The sequence below is a fragment of the Lutjanus erythropterus genome, chromosome 5 (genome assembly GCF_056507025.1).
Source record: "Lutjanus erythropterus isolate fLutEry1 chromosome 5, fLutEry1.hap2, whole genome shotgun sequence".
Taxonomy (NCBI): Eukaryota; Metazoa; Chordata; class Actinopteri; order Lutjaniformes; family Lutjanidae; genus Lutjanus; species Lutjanus erythropterus.
The window spans coordinates 34898682-34911773 of NC_139321.1; the positions used below are offsets into that span (position 1 = coordinate 34898682).

General features: G+C 38.7%; 1 protein-coding gene across 6 annotated transcripts in view; it reads left to right on the plus strand.

The window, feature by feature from the left end:
* Positions 1-3850: 3850 nt before the first annotated feature.
* gria2b (glutamate receptor, ionotropic, AMPA 2b) overlaps positions 3851-13092 on the plus strand; it is a 78324-nt gene continuing 69082 nt past the window's right edge. For all 6 annotated transcript variants that reach the window (XR_014770628.1, XM_084719722.1, XM_084719723.1 and 3 more), the window contains exons 1-2: positions 3851-4240; positions 4370-4510. Coding sequence is in view for 5 of the 6 variants with exons in the window: in XM_084719722.1 (XP_084575848.1) it covers positions 4156-4240; positions 4370-4510 (226 nt within the window). In the remaining variant the exon portion in view is untranslated. The remainder of the gene's footprint in view (positions 4241-4369; positions 4511-13092) is intronic.

The window sequence follows — 13092 nt, forward strand, 5'->3', positions numbered from 1 at the left end:
ATGAGTTTTCACAGTATGAAACGTTGGCCTTTAACATGGTTTAGAGGAGACTTGTTTTTCAAGTGGCTGAAAAACATGTGGAGGTCTCAATTCAAATCGGCCATTCAGTATAAATTTTCACAAAATTGCCTCTTTGATATTTTGTCAACAACAGTTCTTATGGTTGCAGATTCTATTGTGCATTCAGAGACTCTCGGGGGGGAAAGGATTATGTCTTCTAAATGGTTAAAGACACTGTATGTATTTTCTGCCGCTAGGGGTCTATCAATTAAAACAATAACAAAAGATGAACGCTGATGACATCTGAAGGAGCGTGGGAGTTGTTGTCTTCATTGTTAAACAAGCGCCAATGCCAGTGAACCTTATCTGACATGACTCAGGCAGAAATCTTGTTCATGGAAGAGCAATGCATACATTTTTTATTAGTCATGTTCGCCGACTTCCCTCCTGACTCTCTTACATGTCATCTGGGGCACATTCAGTCTGAAAGAGGTGTGTACCATTTTTCTTCGGTTTCCGGACTTAAAACAGTGTGCAACTGTGTGCAACGAGCTTTGAGGTACATTTTCTCTCATTTGGAGTGCGCGTTAGACGTGTTACCTGATCAGCAGCGACACCGCCATATTAAAATGATAGAAATGATAAATGTTTTGCTACATTTTGTTGGCGTGGAACATGGCCCAGGTGTTTCCTGTTTTTTCCAGAAGTTGTAGCAACTAGATGGAGTAAAGGGGATATAACACCGTTGACAGGCGACCAAATTGAATGTACTATTAGGTTAAATAAAATTGGTATTTCTTTCGGTTTGAAGTAACGCAAGTACACAACTCAACAAAACATCATATGTCTAGTGGTTTTTTAGACATTTTAAAGTGTAAATGTTTCATATTATGCCTTTAAAATCACTGTTCTGGAATAAACTGTATAAGTAAATCTTCAGTGTAGTTGTGGAAATGATACTTTTGGCCAAATATGTCTGAGGCATCTTTTCATGTGCCTGATATAGCTTAGTTAAAGGACACTTTCACCCCGTGTTAAGGTCATGAGTCTGATCTCTGCAGGAGCCATATTAGGTTCACAATCCATTTGACCTCTTGAAGTGATCTCAAGCGACCTTTATCTGCCTGCTCACTCATTATGAACTTCAGAGCTGAAACCATTAATTGATTTGTTGATCGACAGAAAATACAGTTTGATTATCCCTCAACTGTTTCTGTGTTTTTTTTTTCAAGCAAACATGCCAGAAGTTTCTCTCATTCCAGTTTCTTCATTTAATGCTTTCATCATTCTGTTTAATACACTGTATGTATCAAGCTGTTTGAGTGCATCTTGAGCTCAAGTCATGATTGACATTTTTCTGTACTTTCTGAGATTTTAATGTTACATTCATGCAAATTCTTTTTGCACTTCATGTTTCTTATATTACATCTTGAACATTTCAAACTTTCTTATACTGTTTCCTGTGAACTTTTGCACATTCCCTTGTAAATAATTTGAAAATTCCTGCGCAAAATTCTACAGCTCTTTTATAAGAATAACATATTTGTGTAATTTTATAACTTTTAGTACTTTATCTCTCTTCATATCTTACTGTGTTTATTGTGCGGCAAAATCACCAATGCAGATCCTTGTATGTGTAAACCTATTTGGCAAGAACCCTGATTCTGATTCATTTAGAAAATATTAATCCATAATTAGAATAGTTGTTAGTTGCAGCCCTGATAAACTGTATATGATTATCTGTCAAGTTCATGCAACTGTTTACAAAATCTTTGAATTATTTGTGTATTGACTGATACACACAGTAGAAGATATATTGTGTAGCTGAAGTGTAAACATTTAATAGAAAGAAAATAGTTCCTTCATCAAACTGCTCATGACAGTCTCTGGATTATCTGGGAAGACATATTGCTGTTGAGTTCTTCAATGTATTTTTGGCAAATGCAATCGAGTTCCATTATATTCAAGAGAAGACAGACATCTGTATGGCCGATATCTCCAAATCTGAGCGACTAACATCAAAACTATCTAGATGAATAAATCACACTACAGGCCAGAGGAAAATATGCATTTTTAATTTTGGGGTAAACTATCCCTTTAAGTGTTCTAATGGTTTAGTAAGGAAGTAAGGAACAGTTAAGACAAGCCTGTAGGAGGGATGACAAGATAAGTCAGTCCACATGAGGATGTTGGTGTTTGGCTGGTAATCTTTATGACAACCAAGCTTTGACAAAAAAGCAGATTGACCTTTTCAAAAACTGGGACTCTGTAGGTTGAAATGTTCTGGATGTGCTTCATATAGGCAACCATGCAATACATAAACTAACTGCACACATACAGTATAGTGACCCTATGATGTTATGAATCACCAGTGTTCAACATTTTCATATCTTAATGCTTCCAGTGAAAGACTGTCACTTATAAAACAAAGTAACAAATAAGAAGTTTAATTCATTTTGTAGCTGGATGTATAGAGTGGATCGCATCTAATAAAGTACACTAATAAGATGAAACCAGTTGTAATTTGTATTAAATTAAGCAGAAACTAGAAATAACATGTTTTTTAGATGGTAATTAGGAACACATTACAACAGCACTGTATCGTAAACTAAAGTGAAATCACATATCTGCAACTTGAAACACACCTTTTTTGACTGGTCCTGTACAACAGGCAGAGCAGCCAAGACCAATGCCTGCTTCTTCGATCATAGACAAAATATTCCTCCACCTCTGTAACTTTGGCCTTTACTCGGTAGATCTGGTTCATGTGCTGTTTTTTAAATGTGGAAGTAGCAGATATGTGATTTCACTTTAGTTTACAGTACAGTTCCTGTTGTAATGTGTCCTCAATTAACCTCTAATACAGTTTATTGCAACATACTTTAGTTTATAGTTCAGTTTTGTTATAATGTCCCTAATTGTCCTGTCAACTAATTGTCTAAAAGTGTCAAACAATGCACTTAAGTTTACAGTACAGTTCTGTAATAATGCGTCACAAGAAGCCGTCTAAGAAAGTTTAACAACAACCTGAAGGTGGTCAGAAATACAGTGCGTCTGTGTGTCTCTAATTACCCTCTAATATGGTTTATTATGGGTCTAACATTGGAAACAATGCACTTTAGTTTACAGTACAGTTCTGTTGTAATGTCCTTTGTTCTGTATAAGAAAGTCAAATAATGGTCTAAGACTGTCAAACAATGTGCTCAAGTTTACAGTACAGTTCTGTTGTAGTGTGTCCCTAATTACCCTCTAATATGGTTTGTTATGGGTCTAACAGTGGGAAAAAATACACTTTAGTTTACAGTACAGTTCTGTAATGTGTCCCATTACGCAGTGTAATAAGAATCTAACAGTGGGAAATAATACATTTTAAAGTGCAGTTCTGTTGAAATGTTTCCCAACTTACCTTCTATAAGGAAGTAAAATGATGGTCTAACAGTGGGAAATAGTGCACTTTACTTTATAGTACAGCTCTGTTGTTATGTGTCCCAAATTACCCTCTAAGAAACACTTAGAGGGTCTGATACTGTCTAATAAAGAACACATTATTTCTCTCTCTCTCTCTACACACATATATGTATATATGTATGTATGTATGTGTATATATATATATATATATATATATATATATATATATATATATATATATATATATATATATATATAATTTGATACAAAGTACAGCTTGTTGCTTTATAAAATAAAGTGTAACCATAGTGTGCACCCTTGTCATCAAGTGCTTGCCGCTCGGCTCTTTTCGTTTCTGTCCGTCGTCTCATTATCATTCCTCACTTGTGGGTGTGATGCTGAAAGGATCTCCGGCGCGCCGAGCGGAGACGCGCAGTGTCCCTGTGCGTTTAGAGGAGGAGGTATCAGCTGCCGGCAGGAGGGGAGCGACGAGGAGGAGCGGAAGAAGAGACAGCAGACCTACATCGCAGGCGACCATTCCTTCACTGCTGGTGTCCTTTAACTGCTGAGACACCTGCAGAAAAAAACAAAAAAAACAAGAAAACGGTCCTTTTCCCCCTGCAGATTGTTTGTTGTTGTTTTCTCCCCAAGGCTGAAGGTGTCCAATATGTGTCGGATCTAACATCTCCGGAGAGGAACGAGGAATATCTGACTCCCCCGGTGGATGTGGACACCTAAACTGTGGACATGGAAAAGATAGTGAATTTATCCGTTTCAGTTCTGCTGGTTTTATGGGGATGCGTGCTGGGAGGCTCGCCCAGTGTTCAAATTGGTAGGTACCCATTAGTTTAAATGAGAAACAATGAACTGGCTGACGAATCTGTGCGTAAAATGATGGGAAAATGTGTCTTAAAACACAAAAAAATGTGCAAGTGTAACTGTTATTTTGTGTCGGTTTCAGGGGGACTTTTTCCAAGGGGCGCGGATCAAGAGTACAGCGCGTTTCGGATAGGAATGGTTCAGTTTGGCACCTCAGAATTCAGATTGACGCCTCACATTGACAATCTGGAAGTGGCGAACAGTTTTGCTGTTACCAACTGCTGTAAGTGTCAAAAATCATATTTACCCCATCTTTCTTGCAAGTTTTCATGTCACCCATCATATGTTGATGCCCATTATTGTGCGTTTTTTTTTTATGGTGAGACGAGTTTGGATAAATGTATCGGCTATTATCGTGGAGATGGGAATCATCTGAGCTGTCTAATCTATATTCTGTCAGCAAACATATCGAGGCGGTGAGATGGGGAGTTGAAGATGAACAGCATCGTGTAGGCAGCAGGGGAAAGTTGGTTTCCACAGTAACAGTCAGTCACATCCATCCCATTTTCATTCCTTCAGATTCAGAGATCAAACAAGACTACACTGCAAAAATATCGATCCCAGTACGCCTTTTCATCCATCCCGATTCTTTCTCAAGTGGAAAGCGAGATAATTCTGCTTGATTCCAGCGAGAATCAACCTGTTTCTTGAATCAAATCTGTGGGCTGCCAGTGTAGAGATCTGACTTTTTTTCTTCCTTATCCTTGAAAAAAAAACAAGAAAACCTGCACTTGAAACAAACTATTCATGTTTCAAGAGTGGAAGAAATGATAAATGACTTGCTGAGATGGACATTTTTTGCAGTGTGAACCGCTGTCACGTCTTTTCTGAGCTCAGAAGGAGCGGTGTTCATCCATTGTTGGCTCCTATAAGACAGCCTACAGCGTCTCATGTAGTGGCTGGGAGACGCGTAAACACAAACTGATATAAATGAATAGGATTTACTGACAGCCGAGGCCATCAGGTGATCGCAGCTTTTGACCAAACCTAAATCACGACTCTTCAATCAAAAGACGGCTCACGTCAAACTCCACCGCTTTTCGATCAGACAGCGGACACTTTTCAGTTTTAATCTCCCTTTTCCTTTAATCAAAAGAGCCAAGATGCTCACTGATTTCTTTGAAACGGCCGCAACAAGAGGCAACAAATAAGGTTCCGAGGTCGCTGTTTTTAATAGCCACGGCTCGAACATTTCATTAGGCGGTTGCCAGGCGACTATTCCTCTCAACAGTCCCTTACACATAAATCAAACGCCTCTGATTGGTGCGCGCATCGGTCCAATCGATTTCATTACCATATAAAAGCTTCCTGCTTGGAGAGGCTCTTTGCGTCCGACAGATCACAGCGAGAGTCCTGTCGATGTGCAACATGCAAACATCACACTGTCCCCTGTTTGCTGTGACAACACATTGTATGGCTCACTGAAATAAGACGTGTGTTTGCTGAGACTTAAGGGTTTGTTTTCCTCTTTTACTGTTGACAGCAATTTAATCCACTCCACATTCAATATGGAGCTGTTTTTATCATTGTTTGATTGACTTTTTTTCTGATGTATGTCACATAAGCAACTCAAAAATACATATGTAGTGTATGAGTGTGTGTATTTTCCCAAACTTGCTTCCTTTTATCCCAAGTGTGTGTGTAATTACATAAATTTGACTATGACTGGATCACATCCAAACCTTTGCAAACAGTTGTTTGTAACCACCTGACTTGGTTATCTTAATCAATTATGATCAAAACTGGACTACTACATATGAAATAAGTTCATATATCAACAAGTCAAGTTTGAATAAAAGATCTAAGTTCATAAAAAAACATGTAAAAATTACATAAAGGAGATAAGCACATACAGGATAAACAGATAAATTTCAAGTATAAGATATGATCTCATATCCGGCAGATAGAGTGGCAATAAAAGGCCATTTAAAGGGGCATATAAAACAGATAAAAGTGTAATATATATTAGAGTGCATATAAAAATACTAAAATAGTAGTAAAACAAGCTCAATCAGAATGTATAAGATAATAAAGTTTAAATAACACACAATAAAATAGTAATATATGCCATCACAATGGAAAGTTAGAATGTTTTAAAGTGCTGTGATTGTGCACATGCTCAGACTTAACCAGTCAAAAATTCATAAAGTAACAACATCATGAAGTGGTTCTGAAACTAGAAATCAACATAAGCAAAGTGTTTTTTATCCCTTTCTTAATTTATGGCACGGATTATGCTATATGTTATATTTTCTAAAGCTGGAATGATTAACCGATTATTTGTCAGCATTGATTTTAACAGCAACTTTTTTGTTAATCCATTATCAGTTTGAGTAATTTTTAAAATTTTTTGAGTCAAGCTTTTTAAATACGAATATTTTATGGTTTCTTTAGTTCTCCATGATAATAATAATAATAATAATAATAATAATAATAATAATAATATAATTAAGTATTCAACAGATACATTGAAATTAAAAACATAAAAATAATTTATATGTTATATTTTCACATTTTAAACAAGAAAAGGTCAGGCAGAGGTCAGAGAAGAAGTCAATAAAAATAAAATACATGTACAGGTGAGGTAGAATTCTATGACAGGCTTATGAAAAAAAACTCACTTAAAAGAGATTTAACAAACACATAAACAATTAAATAAATAAATAACAAATAAACTTTCAGTTAACATGCATATCTTTTACATGCCTAATCACACTGCAAATTATGATTAGCTGCTAATTATGACTGCTGGCTCCTGCAGGCTCTAGAAATGAAATTGATTACTAAACCAATCAAGTTTTGGTGAAATGCACTGCAATCCTCGTAAAATGCTTTGTGCTTTCATTCTGGTCAAGCATAGCATTTTGTGTGCATGTAATGAAGTGAATAGAGATGCTTTATGTGAAGCAGTTGACACTCAGGCTGGTGGAGGGAGGCTGGTTCATCGTCCATTTCAACAACCCAGCTTCAGTTCGGTTATTGTTGGGCTGACATTTAAACAGCAAATTACTCAAACCTGCACACAGTTACCAGTGAACCTGAGTGGGGGATGAATGGATATGGAAAATGAACAAGTGAATGCGGATTTGTGATGTCGAGCTGAGTGAATGACTGTCACATGGAAAATTGAAAAGGCTGCTAATAGACTGAGGTTTTTTTTTTTTTTGCCCCTGAACACGGCACGCAGGCTGTGAACCTTTGGTGTTTTCGAAATGTGTGTGCATGAACTCTGTCTGCCTCCTCTAATCGACTACTTGAGTGGGAGTTAGGAGTAGGAGGGGGGCTGGGTCGAGGTGAGGTGGTGATGGTGGTGGTATTTAAGCCAGTAGATGGCAGTCTGCCTCACAATCCACCTCCATGTGTAATTAAAACCAGCACTCTGCCTTTTGTTAAAGTGCACTTTATGAGACAGCACGCAGTGGAGAATAAAAGGAGACGTATTGAAGCTGACACGGCATATTGAAAGCTAAAACATTATAACTGCAGGTTCTTGTAAGCTTTCTGTTGAGCTCCTCACACACTCCATTACCAAGGAGCTGCTGCTGGGAGCTTTCATTTTGGATCCAGCAAAAGCACATTTGCCTTTAATGCGGAGGCAAACATGAGGGGGAATGTGAAACGAAATACAATTTTATTGAAGTGGACTACAGGAAGTTACTAAAATAGGGGAAGAGCTGATATTTTTACCTGCTAGGCTAAGTACTGAAACTCAGTATTTCTGAGTCTGAACTGTGTCTGTAGCACAAAGTATAGACAACATTTAATGCCTCTGGAAACTCAAATGAACAATAACCTCCTATAGTCATGTCATTTAGAGTCTCATCTACATAATAGTAAGCATCTAAAAAGTGTTAGAAACTAATTTAAATCCAAATTTTTGAAGTTTATTCAAGTTTGTGGTCACTTTCCTGTTGGCTTTGAATTGTGTGTGTTGGACATTTATTATGAAGTTATGCAGTTGATTACACAAACGGATCATAAAAAAATTATGTTATGTCACGCCAGAGTCCTTTGACACAAACAATAATTTTACCTCGCATAAATAAACATCAGTTTAAGCACTGAACTTTGCCATCAGTCAGCCTTGTCCCACGGTAAAACTGAAGCTGCTGTCTATGCTCCCTGCACAGCCACCAGACTCCATTGAAAAAAACACCAATTTTACCTCGCAGGACACGGGAGTGGCTGGTCTACTGCTGCCTCAATCTGCAGCAAGTAATGTTAGTTCGGATCCAAACAGACGTGTTAAAACACCACACAAGAACACAAACAAGCTAACAGATCGAAGCGGTGGTGGTCCGCCAACTCTTGTTTTCTGCAGTGTAAAATTTTGTCCAAGGAGGCTGTTGGCATTGAAGAGAGCTGGAGGGTAGCTTCAGTTGCCTGTTGGAGAAAGGCTTTCTGACAGCAAGGCAAAGTGTTGAAAATGTTCTAAATGTAGCGAACACTTGTTGTTGTTTTAGATGAATAACTATGTGTTTCTGCCGCCCCTATCCACAGCAGAACATTGTCTAGCTTCTGTCCTGTTACTCCTGAGAGAGCTGTCAATCAAATGTGATCTGCCACTCCCACACAGTGAGAAGCGGTCTAAACAGCAAAATGTGCTGTTTTGGATGGGAACTCACTGGGAGAAAGCATGGAAAACACTACTGCCCATATTCAGAGCCACATACCATGGAAGTAACTCCAAAACTATTTGGTTATGTGCCCGGCAGGCAATTCTTTTTGGACTAAATAGGAGTCATATTTGTGTGCTGCATATAATACATCTACGGGGAGAGAACCTCAGCGCCAGAAACGACATATTGTGCATTTAATTAATTGTATACTTTATCAGTCAAATGCAGTGTATTAAATGTTTGTTCCCTTGTAAATGATACAGTAAAGACATTATTAAATAACATGAAGTAAGACTCGGATCATATGGATCTGGATTCAACAGACAGATTACAGTCTGGTTGTACTTGGCCTGTGCAACAGCATACTTCATCAATGCAGTGTGTCAGAGACAGTGGGAGGGAGGATGATACATTCCTCCATCAATAACAGTTCATCTGGACAGGCCTGCATCTGCTGCCAAGACCAGGGGAGTGACTGTGATTGTGAGTGTGTGTGCATGTACGTGCAGTTATATTGGTGTGCTGTCCACCCAGAGCAATAAATTTCAAAGGTTCTTGTTCGAAGTTCCTAGAATATCTGCCTCGGAGACCCCACATAGTTTAATGACTAATGTGCCCTGAAACACTTTGCTGCTTTAAAAAAAACAGATATTTATATTGTATGTTGGGTGTTTGGGACCATGTTATTATTTGGTACATTTTTAAATTTTCAAGTGAAATCCTATCTAATAGCTTTTAGTACTTTATAGGTCAGCAATCATTTATTAATAAGAGAAACATTTGGATTGCCAGGTTACAATCTATAATGCAGCAATAAATTGTTTTCTTAGTATTAATAATGTACCAGATAAACTGTTCCTTACTGTGTTTCCCTTAGCATTGCCTTTGCCCAACTGTGTTCTGCTGTAATTTGCAGTCAGTCGAGTTTTTCTCCTCTGCTCTGTGTGCTTCACAGAAGATGGGGCTCCACACACAAAGTAAAGCAGAGGGAAGAGTAGACAGTAACTTATTTTACTGTGCAGAAGTGAAATAAAAGCTTTCCAACAAGAGAAGTTCATTAAATTGGACTGATGTCAACCCCAAAACAGTCGAGCCAAAGCTAGCCAGCTAGTGAGTTAGCTTAATTGATGATAGCAGTTAGCATTAACGTTGATGTCTGTTTCTGTAGGTCTCTTGTTCAATAACCTGAAAAGCTGTGTGGCTTGCGAATGAATGACATTCACATATAAAAACTGTGAGGCAGGCAGAGGGAAACACAGGATAATATTAGCCAAGACAGCTGCCACTATGCAATGCAGCTGCAGCTAAGGGCCTGCATCAGTCAGTTACACCCCCTGCAACCCCAAATCAATCAACCTAGAGGAAACACTAGCTTAGAAAGTGTTATGATTACATTATGTTATATTTCCTGCACAGCTACACTTAAGATTAAAGGGAATCTCCACCAATTTTCCTGTCATGAGAGGTCAAATTCCTCCTTTGAAAACAGTTGTATGGTGTCTATGGTGGATGTAAAAGTAGATCATTTGGAAAGATGCTGGAATTAACTAAAGTTGCATTATGGGAAATATAGGATCAAGTATTTCACTGGCACGACCAGGTGGAGTTGGGATATTTTGGCCTCTGCTGCTTTGATTTCGACTATTCACTATTTAAATGTGTCCTTTGCAATTCCCCAGCTACACAGAAGTGCTACCCTAAATAGCTGCAGAACATTTTTAATTGGATTAAATATTTCAGCTCATCAACGTAAAACATTAGGATTTAGTTTCAGTCCCATAGTGGGGGTCCAGGGGCTCACAAGATGGATTGTGAGATAATTACCAGCGCTGATAATAAGCAAAAATTCTGCTACACAAACTGATGCTTGTTCCTCAGACTTGTCTTGAATCGTTGCTTCTTGCAGATGAAATACTGGCCTCACACTATGATTCAAATTATTCAAATGAGTCTGAAAATGGAAAATCACTGCACACTGAACTGCACATAACTCATAGCCAGGCACCCTGTGATGAGGGGTCACAAGCAGACATTGTTTTGCATTAAGGTGTCAAAAGCCTAAATGGCTTCGAACCTCTCTAAAACCTAAATTATGCATGAATGTGCAATAATCAGTCCCCAGAATGCAGTGCGGCTGCAGCGTCATCAGCAGCGTGAAATATGACACACTCCTCCCCCATGGTCCTCTCTCAACTCACTCTTTTTTATAATTGGACAAACCACCTACACCACTACAGCACAAGATAAGTGAAAGGCATTCTGGGTAACACTGCAAATCATTATCTTATTTGCACCTATTAATGATTTGGAGTGTCTATTTGGCACACGGCAGCCATTTGGCTATACACACCCAACCCCCTTATTTTATCTATAAAGAGTGATAAATTCACTGCTGAAAAGAGGCTGTGGTGGATGAATGGGTATGTGCAAGGCTTTCCTCTGGAGGGTGGGGGGAAAATTTGACAGTAGTGTGAAATTGCATGACAGTTGTACCTGTTTTTAGGCAACAAAACTACTTGGTTAGGTTTACAGTAGGCAATGAAACTACTTAAGTTATGGACCAAAACTACTTGGTTAGCTTATAAAACAAAACAGCTTGGCAAGCTTATAAAATATAACTACTTGGTTAGGCTTAGACAACAAAACTACATGGTTAGCTTATAAAACAAAGCCACTTAGATTTAGGCCAAAAAGGTTTACAGTAGGCAGCAAAACTACTTAGGCTATAGAACAAAAGTACTTGATTAGCTTATGAAACAAAACTACTTGGTCAGGTTCACGGAAAAATCATGGTTTGTCTTTGCAAAGTGCAAATAGCATTGTTGGCTGTGGAGACCTGGGTGCTTGTCTCTTCCATGCTAGGCTATATACAGTACACTCAGGTGCAAATAGCCATATTGATCATTCCAACTTGTGTACAAATAGCGTCTGCCTTAATGATAAGCAGTGAGCCTATTGACAGTGGGGATGGACTTTTCCTTTGGTGAAATATTTTCTATTATATTGTTCACCTGCCTGTGTGCATGTGTGTGTGTCTGCCACATTAAACTTTATATTCTGCTATAGCAGCCTCCCATGCATTTATTCCTGACGCCCACCTCATTCAAAGCAAACCTCTCTTCCTCCTCTGAGAGCAACAGAGCAGTTTGAGGTCACTGACAGCCGGCCGGCGATTTAACACTTCAAAGTTCTAGTTTGTCATGGTTGAATCACGTCATACTGTAATTTCATGCATCTACATGCACATAGTATCTCAGGGACGTATGCATTCAGGGACCTCGCTGAATGATCAAAAGCCTAAATCGACCATATATGCGCAGCAGAGCATTGGTTATAGCCAATTTATTGTTCACACTTAATTAAGCGCATTCTCCTCCATTTCAGAGGGAGCTGTGAAATATTAAATAGGCCTGGGAGCTGGCCGGTCAGAAAATGAGGCTAAAGAACCCTCTACGGATCTTTGCTTGCCCTGAATACAGCCCCCAACCAAGCCCTTATCACTCTGTCCCCAAAAAAACACAAGACTGAGATAGCAGCATCAGTTACAACATGATTCAAAGGCTCTCCGCTGGAAGGCGGCTCCTGTCTCACATCCAGTGACTTAGTTTTCTCTATGCCTCCAAGGCAGGTGGCTCAAATGCAGTTTTGCCCTAAGCTAGGAGCAAGGAGCAAACTTTTTTGTAAGTGGGTAGTAGATCTCAGAATTCTCTAGCTACACAGACTACACGGTAAAGCCTGAGCAGGACCTAAAATAATGACTTATTTAGTAGAGAGACGGATGAGACGACGCTTAACTTCAGAGAATCTGACTGGTGGCTTGTGTTTGTTTTTCTCCAGGTTTTAAGAGAGTCTCCAGGGTTTGCTGAATCACTTTAAAAATATGTTTTAGGGCAAAAATGTACCAAACTCACCAAAAGTGTCACCGACACTATTGAATTTAGACATACAAATGTAATAAATGATACATAAGGCAAAGCTAAAATGGCCATTTTCTCTAATTGACAGAAGAATTGTTGACTTCCAGGGAGCTTGGGCCTCATGAAGAGAAATCACATTGGACCACACCACCACAGAAAACCCTGCGCAACTGTTCTAACCACACTTCTAGAACATAATCAACCTATTCAAAGTTTTAAATAACTCTACCTTTGCAGGCTTGCAGCTCTCTTGTACTCTAATACTCACA